Source organism: Castor canadensis, chromosome 5 (assembly GCF_047511655.1).
Source record: "Castor canadensis chromosome 5, mCasCan1.hap1v2, whole genome shotgun sequence".
Lineage (NCBI taxonomy): Eukaryota > Metazoa > Chordata > Mammalia > Rodentia > Castoridae > Castor > Castor canadensis.
The window spans coordinates 169251513-169270666 of NC_133390.1; the positions used below are offsets into that span (position 1 = coordinate 169251513).

At 47.0% G+C, this 19154-nt stretch overlaps 1 protein-coding gene across 32 annotated transcripts in view; it reads right to left on the bottom strand.

Moving 5' to 3' along the window:
• The window catches only part of Zmynd8 (zinc finger MYND-type containing 8), a 105189-nt gene extending 86433 nt beyond the window's left edge, over window positions 1–18756 (bottom strand). For 2 of the 32 annotated variants that reach the window (XM_074074947.1, XM_074074929.1), the window contains exons 1-2: window positions 17818–18756; window positions 9182–9252 (exon numbers count right to left, since the gene is read on the bottom strand). Coding sequence is in view for 31 of the 32 variants with exons in the window: in XM_074074929.1 (XP_073931030.1) it covers window positions 9182–9252; window positions 17818–17831 (85 nt within the window). In the remaining variant the exon portion in view is untranslated. The other 30 variants (XM_074074932.1, XM_074074914.1, XM_074074913.1 and 27 more) reach the window with 26 other exon arrangements.
• Between the last annotated feature and the right edge of the window lie 398 nt (window positions 18757–19154).

Here is a 19154-nt window from a genome sequence, read left to right on the forward strand (position 1 = left end):
TAGATTAAGTTGGAAACAAAGCCATCCTCTCAGGCCGAGAGGCTGTTTTACTTCATTCTCTGGGATGAAAGTTCTATCCATCAGAAAAGGCCAGCCATTTCTTCATTTGTTCACCAACAAGAACAGACACGGTGGTAGTAAGCCCAGCCCAGAAGGTGAGGACTGGAGGCATGGCTCAAGCAGGAAAGCATTTGCTCTACAAGTACAATCCCCGGAGCCACCAACAGGCAGGACTTGACCTCATTTGGAGTCTTAAAACTTATGAGAGGCAAGGAGAGAAGAGAGGGTCTCCCAGGTATAAGCAAAGACTCTGTGGCCAGAGACAGCTCTGTCAAGGATCTGCAGTCAAGAGTGCATGGAGCAGAAGCAGAGGAGATGCTAGCCAAACAGGCAAGAGCCAGCCTGTGGGAATTTCAGGACTGCGGTCACCCTAAAAACTAAGGAGAGTTTCAATGTTGCTCAGTGGTACAAAGCATGTCCTTAGCTCATGCATGACCCTGGGTTAAACACAGTCACCACCCTATGACCCCACAATCCCATTCCTAGGTCCATACTAAAGAGAAATGAATACATATGTGCACACAAACATTTAGTACAGGAATGGTCACAGCATTACTCAAAATAGCCAAAAACCAGACACACCTCCAATGTCCATCAGCAGACAAAGGGGAAAAAAATGTAGTATGCACGTACAATGGAAGCCTGGTATAGTGACATGGTCTGCAGTCTGAGTTGACACGGCTGCAGTCCCAGTTACTTGGGATCACTCGAGCCCAGGAGTTTGAAGCCAGCCTGGGCAACATGGTGAGCGCTGTCTCAAAGAAAAAGAATCCACTACATGGGGCTGGGAGTGTAGCTCAGCATTCGTGAGGACATGAGTTCAATCCCCAGCACTGCCCCCACCCCCAAAAGGAAGACTCTACTGCCACTACAGTGAACAGAAGACAGGGTGAACATCCCCACTCCAAAACCTTGAAACTCAAAATGTTCTAAAATCGCAAACTTTTTGGGTGCTGATACATCACAAGCGGAAAATTCCACATCTGATCTCAAGTGATGGGTCACAATCAAAATAACAACAACAACAAAAAAAGAAAAAAAACAGTGCTATGGCATGGCTCAAGTGGTAAAAGCATTTGACTAGCAAACACACAACCCCAAACCCCAGTTCTACAAAAAAAAAAAAGCTATTTAATGACCTTCAGCCTATATGTATAACCTGCATATGAAATAATAATTAAGTATGTATTTAAACTCAAGTCCCATCCCCAAGGTACCTCATTGTGTATGCAAATATTCCAAAATTTAAAGAAAAATCTGAAATGCCTAAAATTTCTGGTACCAAGAATTTCAGCTAAGGGATATTCAACCTGGAACTATTATTTGAAACTGTCAGGTGGAAAAAGTGCCAGACCCTCCAACAAGGCATTTGGAAAAAGAAGAGATGGTTCTTTCTAAGGTTGAAAACATTGTATCACAGTCTTCTAGGATCACAACAATCACAAAAACATGTAACATGGGCCAGGCTTCAAAAAGGGGGCAGTGCAAGGTGTCTCCACCCCTCCTTCCAGGGCCCACAAAGACGAAATGCAGGGACAGTCCAACAGGATTCCTCAACAGAAGCACAGAGGCGATGCCTGCCATGAGAAGGTGCAGAGTTCTAGATATTTTATCCCCTCTTAAGAGAGAACAATCTGGTAGTCATCTAACTCAAACTCTTCACTTTCCAGGACGGGGATGGTACTTATTGAGATGTAGAAGAGATAAGAGTTAAAAATCACCAATGTTCATTTCTTGAAAGAAAAATTCTTGGAGCTTGTACATTGCCTTGTCATCTAAAAAAATGTTTATGGCAGTATTTCCTTAAAGAGTTTCCTTGAAAAATGACAGAAGGTCTCTATCTCTCAGCCATCCTAAAAAACAATCCCTTTGTGAAAGTCTTAATTTACATACAACAGTGAGAATGAGGATCTGGTACTAATTAAGGTCTGGGGATGGTTAGCAAATTACTGTAATTGTATATTCTCTAGCGTCCTGTGTCTCTGAACCATACGCACACCCAGGCCCATCTCAGCGAGAATGACACTCTTCAGGATGTTAATATCTTGGGCTTCCGCTGCATCTGTGCCCTGGTTTCCAAGTGGCTCATGCCCTTGTGCCAGTGACTTCACACAGCATTTTTAAAAATGCTTTCAGCTTTGGCAGCCTGGTGTCTGCACACCACAACTACTGCTGCAAAATGCAGACAGCAAGACTGAGATGCAAGCAGAACAAACAGGGAAATCTTTGCATGGAAACGCAAACTAAACTCAGTTCATCACTTTGCAAACATCAAGCCCCTGATCTTCCAGAGGCTCATTCTAACTCAGCCATAGTGGGGCCAAAATCCTGCAAGGAACTGCGCTGTGACCAGTCTGGCGCACAGAATGCAAACTGACAGACCTTGGCCACTTCTGTTCCCAAGATGTGTTTTCTTGAGCTCATGCATGGTCTTTGAGAACGCCAGTCTGCACAGACCACGATTCCAAAGCAGGCTCTGTTAGAGGGAAAAGAAAACAAGTCCCAGCTGGCCAAGCCAAGCGAGCCGGGATTCCTGCTGGCCAGCAGTGAGGTGGAGGCCCCTCCCATGCACCAAAGTCCCAGCATCCCCGGGGCCAGCAACCATCCATGATCTACCTGCAGGTGTTGACCTAAATGAAACCCAGGATGCAGCTCACCAGCATCCTTCACTAATCCATATGAACCTCAGTTTCCTTAACTATAAAATGGCATTTATCATGAGACTCAAGTGAGGTAATTCGCAAGTAACATCTGGCACCTAGAAGTACTCACAAGATGTTACTTGTGCAAACACCCGGGCATCTAGACAATACTCCTGATGGATACTGCAGCACCTTTCAGCAAATCCTCAACCTGCCATCTTGAAATCTCCAAGGCTCTGACTTCCTGGAAGTGAGCACTCTGGAAAGCAGCAAGGCTGGCATGACTGCAATGAAGGACTTGGGAATTACTCAGGGATGTGTGGTGCACAGCAGGGTTTGCAAACTGAAATTTAGTTAGAAAACCTAAAAGGTCATATGGACTACACGTCAGAATAGGGTTAAAGAATTCTGAGCCTAGCTGGGCACCATCAGTGGCTCACGCCTTTAATCCTAGCTACTTGGGAGGCCAAGATTGGGAGGATCATGGTCAGGAGTCAATCCAGGCAAATAGTTTGTGAAACCACATCTCCAATAACCAGAGCAAAATGGAGTAGAGGTGTGGCTCAAGCACTAGAGCACCTGCTTTGCAAGCACTGAAGCCGAGTTCAAACCCTAGTCCCACAAAAAAAAATAAAATTCTGAGCCAGGCACAGTGGTGCACAACTGTAGTCCCAGCTACTCAAGAAGTTGAGGCAGGAGGACCCTAGAGCCCATGAGTTCAAGAACAGCCTCAGCAATATAGTGAGATCTTGGCTGGAAAAAGAAAAGGAGGGAGGGGGCCTATAGTGATAGTGGCTCAAGCTTGTAATCTCAGCTACTCAGGAGGCAGAGTGGGAAGATCATGGTTCAAGGTTAGCCCAGGTAAGAGTTTAAAAGACCCAATCTCAACCAATGTCTGGGCATGGTGACGTGTTACCTGTCACCCCAGCTGTGCAGGGAAGCACAGACATGAGAAGCACGGTCCAGGCCGCCTGACTAGAAAGTAAGACCCTATCTCAAAAATAACACAACAGCTAGGGAAGTGGTTCATGTGATTGAGTGTCTACCCAGCAAGTGTGAGGTCCCCAAAAAAATTAATCGAGTTCTGAGCAAAGGATGTGGCTAAGTGGTTCCCTAGCATGTGCAAGACTCTGGGTTCAACTGATCCCCAGTACCAGGGGGGAGGGATGCAGGGAGGAAGGGAGGAACAGGGAGAGAGAGAAAAGAGAGAAGAGAAGAGAGGGAGGGAGGGAGGGAGGGAGGGAGGGAGAGAAGGAAGGAAGGAAGGAAGGAAGGAAGGAAGGAAGGAAGGAAGGAAGGAAGGAAGGAAAAGAAAAAATCTGCATCAATCCTTGGGTTGGTTTGTTTGGGGCAGTGGGATTTGAACTCTGGGCCTTGTGCTTGCTAAAGCAGGCACTCTACCACTTGAGTCACCCCACCAGCCCCCCTATTGTCAGACCTTCTCTAAGTTTCCAAGTAGAGCTCAGGGCTTGTTTTTCAGCTACAAGTACAGAGCAATGTTGCCAGTTCCTGGAGATGCCAACACTTGCACCTCATCTCCTTCTCTCTTCCCAGTGGGGACGGTGTGGCTGAGTTCAGGTGTCTAGACACCAGCCCTTCTCTGACCAAAGAGCAGACACATGACACGTGGACTATGCCCTGGTGTCCCTGAGGTGACATGGCCTGGTCCACTCCCTAGAGCAGCCTAGACCACCAGCCTTTCCATCCTGGCCAGAAACCAGTGGGCCATCTTCCCCTGGTCCATCTGTTCCTGCCCAAATGAACCAGAGCTGCCTTCAGCTGCTCACAAGCAAAGAACCCTGATGGATGGTATCATTTGGGGACTGAAGCCCTAAATTTCTCAAAGCATATGCAGAACAGGTGAAAGAATTAGTGCTCTCTGAGTTTGGGACACCATGCCATGGACTTTGAGAAAGATAAGACCTTGGCCCAGTCCACCTTCACAAATGTCACATTTGACCATGCAAACTTATTCCTGGGAACCTGAGTGGCCCAAGATCCTAACCCCAGTGGCTCCATCAGAAAGGAGCCCTGGGAACAGAAGCAGCCAGTTAAGACACTTCCCTAGGAGACAGAGCTCAGATCCACACAAGGACAGCCACCAAAGGCACTGTGATGAAAAGAGCAAAGTCCCCTGAAACACAGATTCCCCACCAAAGCAAGGGTCCCCAAGCACCAGAAAAATGGTTCCAAATAGCTGCAGAACAGCTTTCTCTAAATGGTGCAGAGGTCCTGCAGGGGTAAGAGCCCTGAACCTGGTGCTGAGCCTGCCTGCCGGCGGCCTACCCAATCCCTCGCTGACCCCAGTGGAGCTGAGGTCTGTCTGGACAGCTTGCACATCTGCCTCCATTCCCTTGTCTAGAGGCTGCAGGTGGGAAAGTGGGGGGGCGGGGATTTTCCACCCAGCAGACCAACCAGGAAAAGTCCCTCATCTCTCCTACTTGGTTCAAGACATGGCTAGCATTTTCAGGCACACTCATGTCCCAGGAACATGGGGACAGTCATGAGCAGTCAGAGTGAGTCAGTTTCATCTTAACCATAACCCTGTATCTTTATCACCTCCATTTAATGGAAACGGAGCCACAAAGAATGACTCGGCTAGGGTGGAGGCAAGTCAAAACCAGGGAATCTGTCTGGTTCTTGGAGCTGGTTGGTTTTTAAAATCTCTACACCATCCTGCCTCTTGAACAGAGGGAAGGAGTTGAGTATGGAAGGCCAGGCCCACCTAGAAAGCACCTGCATTCTGGTATACCAACAAACAAGGTATAAAAACAAAAATCAGAGTGATCAAAGAGCCTCTGGATGCTGGAAACCTTCTATTTTCTTGACCTGGGTCATGGTCTCATGAGTGCATGTTTAAGATAATGTTGATCGAGCTGTACACTGTAAATCAGACTAAAAAGGTACCAGAATGTAGCACACATAGTGGACAGCAGGAGCTGGCTTTCTCTTTGTTGGAGTGAATAAGGGAAGAAGTAGAATTGTTCCTGCAGTAATGGAAAAGCGTTGGAGCCAGGTGCACAAACTCACGTTTAGCTAATATAGACATAGATGGGAACATGCGGAAATATTTACAGGTAGGTGCACATACACTGGTGAGTAAATACATGTTCCCTTGCTGTCAACTCAGAGAACCTAGAAGCAAAACACCCCATTAGCAATGAACACACCCAGCACCCAGATCTTGGTTTCTAATACCATTCTCCAGTAAACCAACCCAAGGTCCTGAGGAAGTGGCTGATTCTAGGGCTAGGCACAGCACAGACAAGATAAGCCTAGGGCAGAAAGTAAGGAAGCCTCAACAAACAAACAAATCCCACAATGAAGGGGGCTGTCAAAGACACACCAGAGCCAACACACAGAGTTCCCAACTGGCAAACCGCACCAAACTGTAACCCAAAGTTTAAAAAACACTCTATATTTGAGTCTATACTAATACAACGGATTAAATAAATATGGAAGAAGAAACAAATCTCCCATAGAGAATTCTAACTTGTGTAGATGCTCTGCCCTCACAGAGGTAGAGCACAACTCACTGAGCCCGACACGCGGCTCAGGCGCTATGACTTCCTTCCAAAGAATACACTGACAGAAAGGAAAAACTCTACCCTGGTCAAGGTCAACATCAACAGTGTAAGACAGGGTAACAATATATACCCTGGGGATCATGAGGAAAGTGTCACTTTATCCTGGTGAGCTTCATTCCCAAAACCCATAACCCCAGTTTACCTGTCTAATCCTGAGAAACAGCAAACAGATCCCAACTGGGGGAGCATCTACAAAAGACCTGACCAGAACTCAATTGTCAAGGTCACAACTGTCAGGTACACAGAAAACAAGAAAAGTCTGAGAAACTGGAGCAGCAGGCTTGGGAGACATGACAACTAAGTGTAATGCAGTGTCACAGTGGGATCCCAAAATACAGAAGGTTCCTCAGCAGGGAGAATGGAAATTGAAATAAAATATGGGTGTTAATTAGCAGTAACACATGAGTATGGATTCAGAATTATGAATCCAAATGAACAATGGATGGTGGTAACAATTGTGTGTGTGTGTGTGTGTGTGTGTGTGTGTGTAAAATGTGGGAACTCTCAGCACTATCTTCAATACTTTTCTGGAAATCTAAATAAAACTATTCTCTAAAAAGTTTACTTTAGGGCTGGCAGAGTGACTCAAATGGTAGAGCCCCTGCCCAGCAATTGCAAGGTACTGAGTTCCACCCCCAGTACCACCAAACAAAAACAAAAACAAAAAAGTTTGTTTTTCGCTTGTTTGTTTTTGCAATCCTGAGATTTGAACTCCGGGTCTATACCTTGAGCCACTCCACCAGCCCTTTTCTGTGATAGGTTTTTTCAAAATAGGGTTTCTCGAACTATTTGTCCGGCCTGGCTTCAAACCACGATCCCTGATCTCTGCCTACTGAATAGCTAGGATTACAGGCATGAGCCCCTGGTGCCCAGCTAAAAAAATTTTTGGTTTTTTTGGTGGCACTGGGGTTTGAACTCAGGGCCTCACACTTACTAGGCAGACACCAAGTATAACAGAAAATGGCAGAATTACTCCATCAGATGAGGTGACCACCAAAAGGCTCTGTGAGTAACTTGTGCAATAGATATGGGTGAAGACAAACAGGCTGCCAGGACCAGAGACAGCATGTTCCAGGCAAAGGGCACACAGGTTCCAAGGAGGGAACAAGGAGGTTGCAGCGTGGTCAGGGAGAAATAGTTTCAGGTGAGCAGGTTGTCACAGAGGGAAGGGAAGTGAGGGCAGGACGTAGGTCACAGTAACACTGATGTCAGAGACTCAGGGTGCTGGAAAGTCAGCCGAAGGAGTCGGCTGAGTTTTTGAGATGGTGCTGGCTGCTGCAGAGTGAGGCCCAGGTAGGGCAGATGGTCACCCAGAGCAGTCACTATACGCTCTGTGATGGATGAGAACTCCACACTCGAAGAGGAGTCACACATGCAGTGTCACACAGCATCCTGCCTGGAGACAGTCCCTGACTTTACCCTCTTTAGCCTCCATGTGGGGCTGCAGGACTGTGAGTCACATGCAGGAAGGTGGCACCTTCTCAGAGGCAGTCTCAGTCCAGTCTTGCTCTGCCACTGGCCTCAGTTTCCTCACCTGCAAAGTGGGAGGGACAACTACCTACCTCAGAATGGGACTCACTGAGAGAAAGCTATAGGAGGGAGCACCAGCATTCAGAAACACCTCAAGACACAGGTATATTGTTTTTTATAACGGTGTCCTAAATAGGCCATAACCCAACACCTCATTTCATGGATAAGAACCGGGAAGAACAGAGACAGAAAGCAGAACAGAAAAAGGATGGCGCCCCCACACCCCCATCCCCTCTCTGGGCCACCAGAAGCCACCATGCTTCAACCACTCTCATTCGACCCTGACTACAGCAAGGGGCTGGAGGTGGCCACATGGCTGCAGCTCCCTCCTGGTCAGCTGTCTTCAAACACCATTTGGGAAGGTACAGACTTCCTGCTTAAGGTCCCCATGGGGTGCCTTTTTACCGCTGCCAGCAATGAGGCAATGGGACCCCCTGATGGCCCACACGGCTAGGTCTGCTGTGATAAGGGGAGGGTATTAGGCCTGAAGCTCAGCCCTGGCTCCTCCTCCCCTGCTGCTGCTCCCCAGCACTGACCACCCCTAACCATCTGACCCTAGCTGGTGTCATAAAAATCCTCACAACCCCCTTTTGTGACACTCTGGCCAGATTGAGAACCTCCTTCTGGAAGAATCTGTAATAACCCTTCCTGTAGCTCCTCCCACCTCCCCAGGCCCACAGCCAGCTGTAGGAACAAAAACACAGTGGTGTGGCCATTAAGTCTGGAGATGAGCATTTTCTTCAGCTAAACATAGGAAAATGCTCCCGAGGTTTACAGTCCCCCAAGGCAAAAGCGGGGGACTGCTTCCTTCCAGGAAAGAAGCCCCATAAAACCTCTCACCCCCCCAGTGAGAAGGCATGGCAGAGTCCACTACAGGCTCTGAACAAAATATCAACCTGTGAGCACTAAATGCAAACACTGGCCCAGCCTTCCTGAAGGCTCCATGCTTCCTTTTTATCTCCACCCAAAGACACCATCTCCCAATGAAATGGGCCCACGTCATCCCACTTCTGAGACCACTGAGGCCTGCTGCTAAAATCAGGAAGCCAGCAGCAGCTGCAGACTCCAGTGGCTTCATGTAAATTCTGACTCCTGAAACAATCCCCCTGGGGAGAGGCAGCCACCTTTCCTCAATCTGCACACCTAAAATTTACTGTTAAGGGCAGCTCCCAACAAGCCCGCACACCTACACAGCCACACAGGGGAAAGAAACATCCACAGAGCTCTCCGGAAATTCAGCTCATCCATCAAAGAACGTATATCCCATGATCCCTCATTGTCGCAAGGCTGTCTCAGAGTCACAACTCGCTGCTCTACGACAAAAGAAAGTCCCAGGATAGATAATACAGGATTTGTACTCACCTTTGGAGCGAGTAGGAGTGTCCATGCCCTCTACCGCCTCCTGTTCTGTTTTTATTTCCTCTTCAGCCAAGCTGAAACACAGCAAATTATGTTCATGTTTAGGTAGGCTGAGAACCCGCCCCATGGGGCCAGCTGTTGGGGGACTAATCCCCATCCTTATGGAGGGGACACACCTGATTTCAACCAAGTGTTAAACCTCCTAAAGGACTTCTTATGAAACACGAGGTGTTGGGGGAGGGTGTTTTTATTATCATTATCATTCCGATCATTAGACCAAAAGCCTCTCTTTTTAGATACCCTTGGCCCATGAGAACCCAGCCTTCACTCAAACCCCTTGCTCATGCCTAACACCAGGTTCAAAAGGCAGGCAGGTAAGAGGTGTACCGCAGGGTACCAGAGTTCTCATCTGAATTCTGCAAGGCAAACAGTATTTCCCAGGCCCCCCCCCACCCCAAATCTTACACCTCCCTAATGAGGCAGAAACATGAAAAAGATACAGGCTAAATTACAAAGTAGAAAAATATGCCCAGAGTAGAAGCAAGAGCTGGTCTCTAAGCAATCCAAACAACAAGCATTTATCCCAGAAGTTAGGATTGGTGGGGGGTCCCCGCTCCCACACACATCCCCTGCATGCTTTACTTCAGTCCTTGTAGAGCAGGCATGGCTTCCTTTTGAGCTGTAACTAATTAACCCCCACCACAAGTGGAATGAAGAGGGATTTAAAAGACCCAGGCTGGGAGTGGAGGGTTGGGGAAGAAAGGGGGAAAAAAGCAAGGTCCCCTTATCTGGCAAGGTCTGTATTCCAGAACCTTCTCTTTCTCTCTCTCTCTCTCTCTCTCTCTCTCTCTCTCTCTCTCTCTCTCTCTCAGCTGGAACAGAGAGCAGGCCACTTCAGATCTTCCCCCTGCTGACACTCAAAAAGTGCAGTTCTGCAGTTGTGGTGTAAGTGGGTTTGAGGCTCTAGAAGATTCCAAACACTGCCGTGCTGGGAATCTGGGCAATCCCTCTAGATTCAATTCCAACAGACCGTGGTTCAACAAGAAGAAATAGATGCATCACCAATTGATATGGCTGGAATTTTCCATTTGGAAGACTCAAAACCAGGACAGGAAGAAGGCTGGAGAAGAGTGTCCTGTCTGTGTTCCGTGGTCTGGGCCAGTGACCAGGCAAAAGATGAGTCCAAAAGGCAGCCTCAGGCCTGGAACCCCAGGGTAAGATGGAGACGTGTTTAGAAGAGCTCCAGGTTTGTTGGGAGGAGAGAATTCAGGATGGGAGCTAGACAGAAAGGAAAAGATTATAGCTCAGAATTCAATCACAGGAGCTTGGAGTCCTCCGACTTAACCAGTCCCAGCAGAGAAAAGAAAGGAAGGAAGGGAGTTTGGGCTTAAATCAGAATATTAACACATCGAGCATTCTGACATTGAACCCCATTAACAATTTCATTTACACAGCATCTGTACGGAAACCAATGACACACATCTCCAAAGCAACAACTGACATGTTGTCACAAATGGTTTTCATCAGAAGAAAGCAGCCTACTAAATTTAAACCCATCACTAACGTGCAGTAATACAATGGTGGTTTGTTGAAGGTGATTTTAGCACCATTATTTTTCTTCTGCAACTTCAGAGGAAATCATGCTCAACTCAGAAACACACTGCCTGGAACACACACGGGTTATCTAACTGGACACTGAGGATGGGTTAGTTCTGTCTTGGGGTAACTGGAGATCAATTTTAACCAAAAACCCCACACAGCTCTCAGAGATGGGTAGATGGTTAACATCAAAGGAATAAATAGCAACCTTGATCTTTCTAGCAACTAGAATTCTTGTTCCCTCCCTAGGAAGAAGTCTGTGAAATCCTAAACTTCTTGAAACTGATCCCATATTTTGAGTGATGGGGAAAACGCTAATCTGTGCTCCAACTAAAATGTACAGTGCTGAAAGAAACAATTACACATAGCAGAGCCAAAAAAAAAACCCACTTGAAGGATTCTGGTACGATGAAAACATTCAAAGTTGTATTGATCACTGAGGAGGCAAGCATTCAAGAACAATCATTTGGCTTGTAACAGTCTACAGGAGCGGAATACCTCCGCTCAGGAATGCTGCAGGGCGGCTAAGAAGATGCAAACTAGTGAGGTGGCTGTTTGCTGCTGAGTTTAAAATATTCTGAAGCAGAAAAGGGGTAAAAAAAAAAAAAAAAGTTAAGCTGTTTTATCTTTCCTAGTATTACAAGTGGGCGCCACAATCACCTAACTTTAGCAACAGCACCACCAGCTTGAATCCAGGACTGCAAGCACAATTTAAGAAAACCGGTTTTTTCACAGACCAGCAAATCATCCTTTCAAAGACCCCATGCACATATATGCATGTACACATGCAAACACACACACACACAAACACACACACACAAACTTGTATTTGACTAAAGAAAACTGCACTGTCTATGCATTTAACAGGAGAGGGGGAAAAAACTTCATTTACAAAAGCAAAGACCAGAATGCAGAATTAGTCATTTCGAATAGCCACATCTAAAGGGACTTCCTTTTTTCTACACCACTGATCTCGGGTTTTCTGGTTTAGTGTTAAGTACTAGTAGGTTATTAGGGGAGGGAAAAAAAAAAAAAAAACTATGAATATTGCATCAAAAGTAGTGATGAGAAAAGATTTGTACCTGTCTGAATGACCCACAGATCTTGGTCAATTTACGTTTAAGAGCTGTCCAGACATTTGGGAAGAAAACACAGTGAAATAACAATTATTTTAAAAGGCAGCTGTATCTGGAGAAAATACTTTGTACTTCCACCATAAACACATTAAAGTCTTAGAAAATACAAGGCTTCTTCCCTTCCATATCTGCTAACTTCCAGCAACCATGATCATAAAACTCAAAAACAAAGGATGAAGTTCTGGTTTCAAATTACCATTACTTTTCTTTTCCTTTCTTTTTTTTTTTTTAAAGGTCTATTGGAGAGAACAGGGACCCGCTAAAGGAAAGGGTAAAATTAGCTGAAAACCAAACAACAGGCGTTCATCCCAAAAGAAAAAGACACCATCAACCAGTTGTATACATTGTATACACCACACCACCACCACCACCACCTCTTGCACTCACATTTACTTGCCTGTGGATTGCACAAACTGATACATTTCAGGCAATTCAAAGAAGCACCAGCACCTGCAAACACAACCAAGACCATCCCTTCCGAATAAGAGATTTCTCCCCCAGAGCCTGAGCAAGACAGCCTGTGCCTTACTCTTCTTAACCTGCTTGCACTTAAAAAAAAAAAAGCAATTAAAAGTTACAGATGAACTCTGCACCTCCAACCAAGATGCTTTAAACCTTCTGATTATTAATTGTGAGGATTCAGGGCTAGTCCGTAATCCCCAGGAATCTCATCCCTTCAACACTTCCAAAAAGAGAGAGAAAGCATCTAGTTTTGACAGAAAAAAAATGTCTGGATACACACACAATGCCCAGCTATTTCTTTTCCCCCAAGTGCCCATACTATTTGACTTTCAACCAAGAATCTCTAACCCATTTAGAATATACAACCAGCATGCATTCACACGACTGGTTCTCAGAGGCGTCTTCACACAGCAACCCAGGAATCATGCATCATTCCAAAAGACTTTTCCTGTTTTCTACTTTCACTCAAAATACCAAAATGGTCCAGGCTGGAAGAAATAGTTAATCCCCAAGACATAACATCTTCCTCTTCTAGATCACAAAATAGTGAGTATCAAACTAAAAAACCCATGCTTCCCTAAATCTGCAATTAATTTTTCTAAAATTGGGGGAGGGGGAAATGGTTAGCAGAGCAGCCTTATATAAGCACTCACCTAAAACAGGCAGTCATCGGTGGCTAAGCTATTTATGCAGGATTCTTAAAATGGCGTCTGGCAACACTGCCTCATTCCTGTATTGAAGCTAAAATGGTAGCAGTTTGTTCAATAGCTGAGCTCATGTGGAAGCAGCCCTGTTAGTTTCAAAGCCACCTTCCTAAGTATCAGAACCAGGAGAAGCTCAACCAAAGGACACCAACGACCCAACGTTTAGAAGCTTAAAAAAAAAAAAAAAAAGAAAAAGAAAAAAAAACTGCAATGACAGTGAGTTTGTGAAGTCACAGGTTCCTAAGGAAAAGCCTTCCCTTTAGATTCTGAGCCTTCACCAGGATGCTCTGGGATGGGCCCCCTGGCCCTCAAACGAGGTGAATGGAAGGTTAGGAGTTAGGAACCCCCCCCCATGGCATAAGGTGCAGACAGACAGGTGTCTGTGCACACACACAAATGTGGCAGGGAAGCAGGCTGGGGGGTGGGCTGGAGGGGGAGAAAGCCCACTCCCCCCTTCACAGTCCAGGGTACATCAGCTTTGCATCCCTACCACAAAGCCAGGTAAAATACGGCGCTTCCCACTGCGGGCATCTGAAAAGTCAAGCTTTTCAAGACTGAGGCCAAGGTAAAATCAAAAGGCTGCTGAGAAGCCTGAAAACGGCCACCAAATGCAGGAGCCACTAAGACCGTTAACACCAAGGAAAGACAATCCGGGTCTGCAGAGGAGAAACGCAAGTCCAACTTTCCCTACTCCAAGGCAAGAATACTCACAAATTAGATTTTTGTCCACCCCCAACAGAGTCCTGACAATTAACAATAGGTTGTGCAAAACCCGCTCTCACAGGCTTAACTAAAAGCCCCCAATGGCTAATGTCATTTGTGTGAAGGTCTGAGAACTGGCCTTAGGATTCCTCTGGTGCTGGGAGAGGGGAGTTTCAAGGTGACAGCTTTTCAGCTCCAGGGGAGAAAGGAGAGCACAGTGCCCAAGGCCGAGCCAGGCGAGGACGGGCAGCTGGCTCAGCGCCGGCCGGTAGGTAGGTGATGGTGGCAGGGAGGGCCAGCCTGGCAGCGTGCAGGCTGCAGAGCTGGCCTGGCCTCCGCTGCTTGTTTGTCTGTAAGGAGAGTGTGGCGGGGGAAGGGCACCCAGCCTCGGCAACCTGAGGCCAAGGGTGATCCTGACTTGTTTTTGCATTTTAAGAACAACCACAGGATATCTAAATATCCTTTCACATCTGGCTGTGGGGTGGGGAAGGGCCCCTCGAATGTATCTTTCTCTTCTAGGTCAACTAGAGGCAAAACTAGATCTAGGGCTGACAAGTATTTGTTGCCTCTGTCAGAGGAAAAGAAACAAAGACAGCATGCCATCTGAAGTGGTTGCACTTTTCCAAAACCTACCTTTGCCTTCTTGGGTTTCTAAGTGACTATCACCCCCTCTTACTCAATACCTGATGCACACCCCACCACACCACCCCCACCCTGTGCCTCTCCCAGGGAAAAAGGGGAATGTTTTGTTGAAAAGGGGTTACAAGAAAGAAAGGAGAAAAAGCTATTGTTTTCATCCGTAATTTATAATCCAAGAGGCCTCATTGTTTCTTTCTTTCTGACTCAAACCTTTGAGCTGTTAATTATAAAGGTAACTGGACCCGGCTCCAACAGGCTCTCTATGGTCATGCTTAGCAATTAGAAAAACTCTGAAGAAAGTTTACTGAGTGATTATATATAATTAATTCCTAGTTACAGACTGAACACTGACCATTTTCTGGAGCTAATAAAAGCAGTTACTCCCCCTCCCCCACATGAATACCACTTAATTTCCCAAAGCAGAAAGTACAACCATCCTGGAGGGTCTTGAAGAGAGAGAGAAAAAAAAGTGGGGGAGGGGGGAGGAATCAAAAGCTCCAGTGTGTCTGTTTGCTCCTTGCAGCTGTGCGTCCTCTTTGGGGACTGTGGAGGCAGAAGGAAAAGAGAAAACAGCCCATCATTCTGTCCCTCTGCAATTTACACTCTACCTTGATGAGGAAGGAGAGGGGGAGGGGAGGTGCCCTAGGAATGGAATGCAGGGGATGGATTCAGTTGGCAACCTGCTTTTCCTAAAAAGGAACAAAGATGATAGAAATTTCCAGAAGATTCGTTTTCAGCCCAGCCACTCCAATTGTCAATCTTTAACTTTTCCTCCAACTCAATTGGAGAGAGAAAGAACTCCACTGGGCTGTTCTGTGGACCAGCACTGCTGTTCCTACCTACTTCCACTGCAAATGCGGTCATTTTTCCCCTTTAGTAACTGGAAAATAATCCCACTTTGAAAGCAACAGACTTTTTACTGACTGACCAGTGCTTGGTGGTGGCCATAGCACTAGAAGAAAAGTAGCCAACTTGATCCAAGGCTGAGAACTTGCTAGGCCTGAACATTTGGCTTTCCAAACTTGTGGGAGCCATTTTAATGCAAGCTTTTACAGGACAAATGCCTGGCCCTTAACTCTCCTTCCAACCCAACAAACACAGTATTATGCAAACGTCAAAGGCACCAAAGCAGGAGTCTTGTCATTAGATACTGTTTCTGGGGAGGCCACAAGACCTCAATATGGAATATTCATTTACAGCAAAGAGATAAGAAAAAGAAAACAGCCAAGGATCTGAGCTTGTAGAGCAGTGGCACTGTTCAGTTTTCAGTAAACAAACATCAAAAACTACCTTCACTTAAAAATGCTTCTCTACTTAGGATTTGGTGCATGTCTCCTGATTTAATAAGCCTTTTTTTTCCAACTGGTGTCAACAGTTGGGTTGCTGAGAACTAATTCAAAGAAAAAAAAAAAAAATTACAGACTCCATCAAGTTAGCAGAACACATCAACTTAATATAATTCCAGAATTTACAGTCATCCTGTTATGGAGTGACCTTCTAGGGAAATCCTGAAGGTAATTCGAACAAAAAGAAGTCTACCTCTTTTTACTTTTAAATTCTGGAACAGCATCAAGAGCTCAGGGGAAAATGTAGAAAGGTGAGAAAGCCTCAGTAAGGCCAGTGTGCAGAGAGAGGTGGGTCAGGTTTGAAAAACGCCCAATCATTGGTCAGTGAGGCCTGAATCAAACACAAGTTTGATGGTGGATGGAATTTTGTACTCTCTGTAGAAATATGACGCCCCCAGTCTCCCACACATACCACCACCCCCATCTCCCGCCTCTCCACCCCCAAGTTTGTGGGGCTCTGTGACTCTAAGAACAAGAGGCTTCCTTAACATTTCACAAGCAGTTCACCCACCCAGAGTTCTAAGATCCAAACAAACCCAATTAAAGGTTCAGAAGCAAGTGACAATGAACTGAACACTTCTCCCCCCCCCCCCCCCCCCCCCCCCCCCCCCCCGCTAAGGGCAAACAGGAAGTGATATCTTCAATCCTAGCTGCAGGTTATCAAAAAACAGTGGACTCAGTCACCTAAACCCAAGGCACTCTTTTGAAAAAGCCCTTATTTTGTTCCTGCTAATGAAATCCCCAACTGCTTAGCCAAGACACCCTAGTTCAAACAGACCTCAAATGTTCACAAAACTCTTGATACATGGCCACAATGGATTACTCTACTTACCCAACAAATGTTCAAGCAACAGTCTCATTTTTTCCACAGTTAGGAAGAGAGAACAGGCTGTCAGATTTGGGACTTGATCAAAAATTAAATTTTTTTAAACAGTTACATGGTATTAATAAAAACACACCACCACCACAACACACAGCCCAACAACTGGACAGGGAATGCTGTCATGAGCCTCAGACATGGTTTTATTTCCTCTGTACTCTGTATCATACAGGAGGGCAAAGGATACAAAGTTAAAAATGAAAAACAAAAAAGGACAGGAAAATGAAAATAAGGATAAAAGATACATTAGTTCCCTGAAAATCGTACAAGAGGAGAAGGCTAAGGTATTCAGAGTCCTCCCAGGCTGTATTTTTGCAGGATGTTCTCCAAGATCTCTTCCTCCCCACCCCCACCTTGCCTCCCCAACCCCCAGTCCTCATCCCTACTCCAAAAAACTTCCCTCCAGAGCCTAGAAAACACTTGGAGAACATTTGCTGGCTGTAGGCTGACTTGCAGAACTCTCTGTATCCAGCTAAGTCAGGAAAAAAGGCTGAACAATGTAGTTTCAAGGGGAAGGTCTGCAGAGGAAGAGAAAGACATGTACACACACAGCCACCACCCACCTAGGCCCAGGAGCCAGCCTGCTGCTAGCACTGCTCTGTGAGGGCTGGCTTCTGCTTCTAGCACCGTCTCTTGTCAGAACTTCCTCCAGCCATCCCACAACCTCTCTGGAGAGGCAAGCTTGCCTGCTCTGCTGTCTGCCATGAGCCCTCTCTGGAAGCCTGCTTACCTTCCATTTTCTCCCCCCAGCAGGCATGTGACACAAGACAATAGTGCAAGGTGGGGGGGTGGGGAACTGCTCAGAGAGAGAGAGAGAGAGAGAGAGAAAGAGAGGAAGGGGGAAAAAAAAAAAAGGAGAAAAAAAACCAGCTTCTCTTTTGGCATAGCAGGCTCCAGCTTCAAACTACTCCAGAAGCACCATGCTCTGGTGCAAGAGAAGGGGTGCCAGGCCCTTGCCAGTTTGCAAAATCAAGCTATGGCTAATGGCTACTTAGCCATGTGACCCAAGAAAGCCAAAAAAAAAAAAAAAATTCTCTCTAAACAGTTCCAAGTTAACATAAGTGCTCTGGGGGTGAGTGGCACGGCCAGCCACAGAGAAATCACACTGCTCGCCCAAAACTCGGATGTCTCAGAGGGAGGGGGAGAAAGACGGTTAAAAAGCCGAGCTTACCTCTGTGGATGCATTGTTAACACTGTGTAATGTCAATACTTATAAAACATGGAGGACAGGCTCCTAGTTCTCACAGAAAAAGGGTTTGGCACTTCGGCTGATGATCTGGCCGCCTAATAAAAGCTCATCCCCGATTGGCTGCCCCGGCCAATCGGAGTGTAAAGCCGCCCCGGATTGGCTGAAACACTTCCTGAGCGATTATCTTTGTGAGGCTGGGTGAGCAAGAGCTATCCTGTGCATAGAAAGAGACAGGCTAAGCTAGGCCTTTTGCAGCAAGAAGCACTTGGGAAAGGGGCCCCAGAGCACTTCTCCCACACCCTGGCTAGCTTTCCCGGCACTGGCAAACCAGTGCAGCCGGCCTGACCTGCTCCTGCAAAGCCTCAGGCCCGGGTGCCATGGGGAAGAGAGTTTTTGGGGTGGTCTGGAAGGGCTCACCCCTCGCCTGCCCCCACGGCAGTGGCCCCTTTCCTAGAAGGCCGGTCCTTTTCTAGAACAAGTCGAGAGAGTGGCCTCCAAGGAGAAAGGGGAGCTGAGGGTTGGGAAGCCCCAGGGAGGCAGGCAGAGGGACAGGAGGAAAGGGGCTGGATGCAGGCCTCTGAGGAGCTGGGGGAAAACAGGCAGCCCAGGCGGCCCCAAGAAACCAGCAAGGGGCAGCCTGGCTTCTCAGAGGACTGAGGAGTGGCCGCTGGGGGGAGGAGGGGAAGAGTGGTCAAGTTTGCATAGTCATTGTGGAAATGCCTTCTGGAAGAGCAGGCCAGAGAGCCATTTGCCGGGCTGAGAGGCTAACCTCTCACCCCCTCCCTCAGTCCTCAAAGGAAAACCAAAATGGGTTCCTGCCTCCCTGCCAGGATGCCAAGCAGGGGAGGGGGTCCTGTCTGAGCTTACCCTAAGAAAAGCCAAATGTGCTCCTAGCAGGCCACATGCCTTCATCTACAACCTTCCCTTCCCCTCCCGGCCCCCTCCCCCACGCTGAGGCCTGCTAAACCTGTCAGTTAAACAAAAATCTGACTTCCGTATTAGCCTGTGAAGCCTTCAGCTTCCTGCCTGTTAACCCTCTCTCGGACTCCGGGCCTGGCTGGGAAAAACTAGGCCCTGAGATCGCAGAAAAGGCCTGTGGAAAAATACCAGCTGCAGCTCTCCCGGCAGATGCAGAAAGAGAGAGAGAGAGAGAGAGAGCGTGCTGTCTCTCGCCTCTGCTTCCCAAGGAGGCGTGTACCTTCTGAATCAAGGGCACACAGGCAGTGCCTCTCGGTCTGAGAAGCCATTTAATTCCAGAGGGAGAAAGAAAGGTGTCAAACCCAGCCGGGGAACAAGAACCCGCATTATAGTCAGGCCTA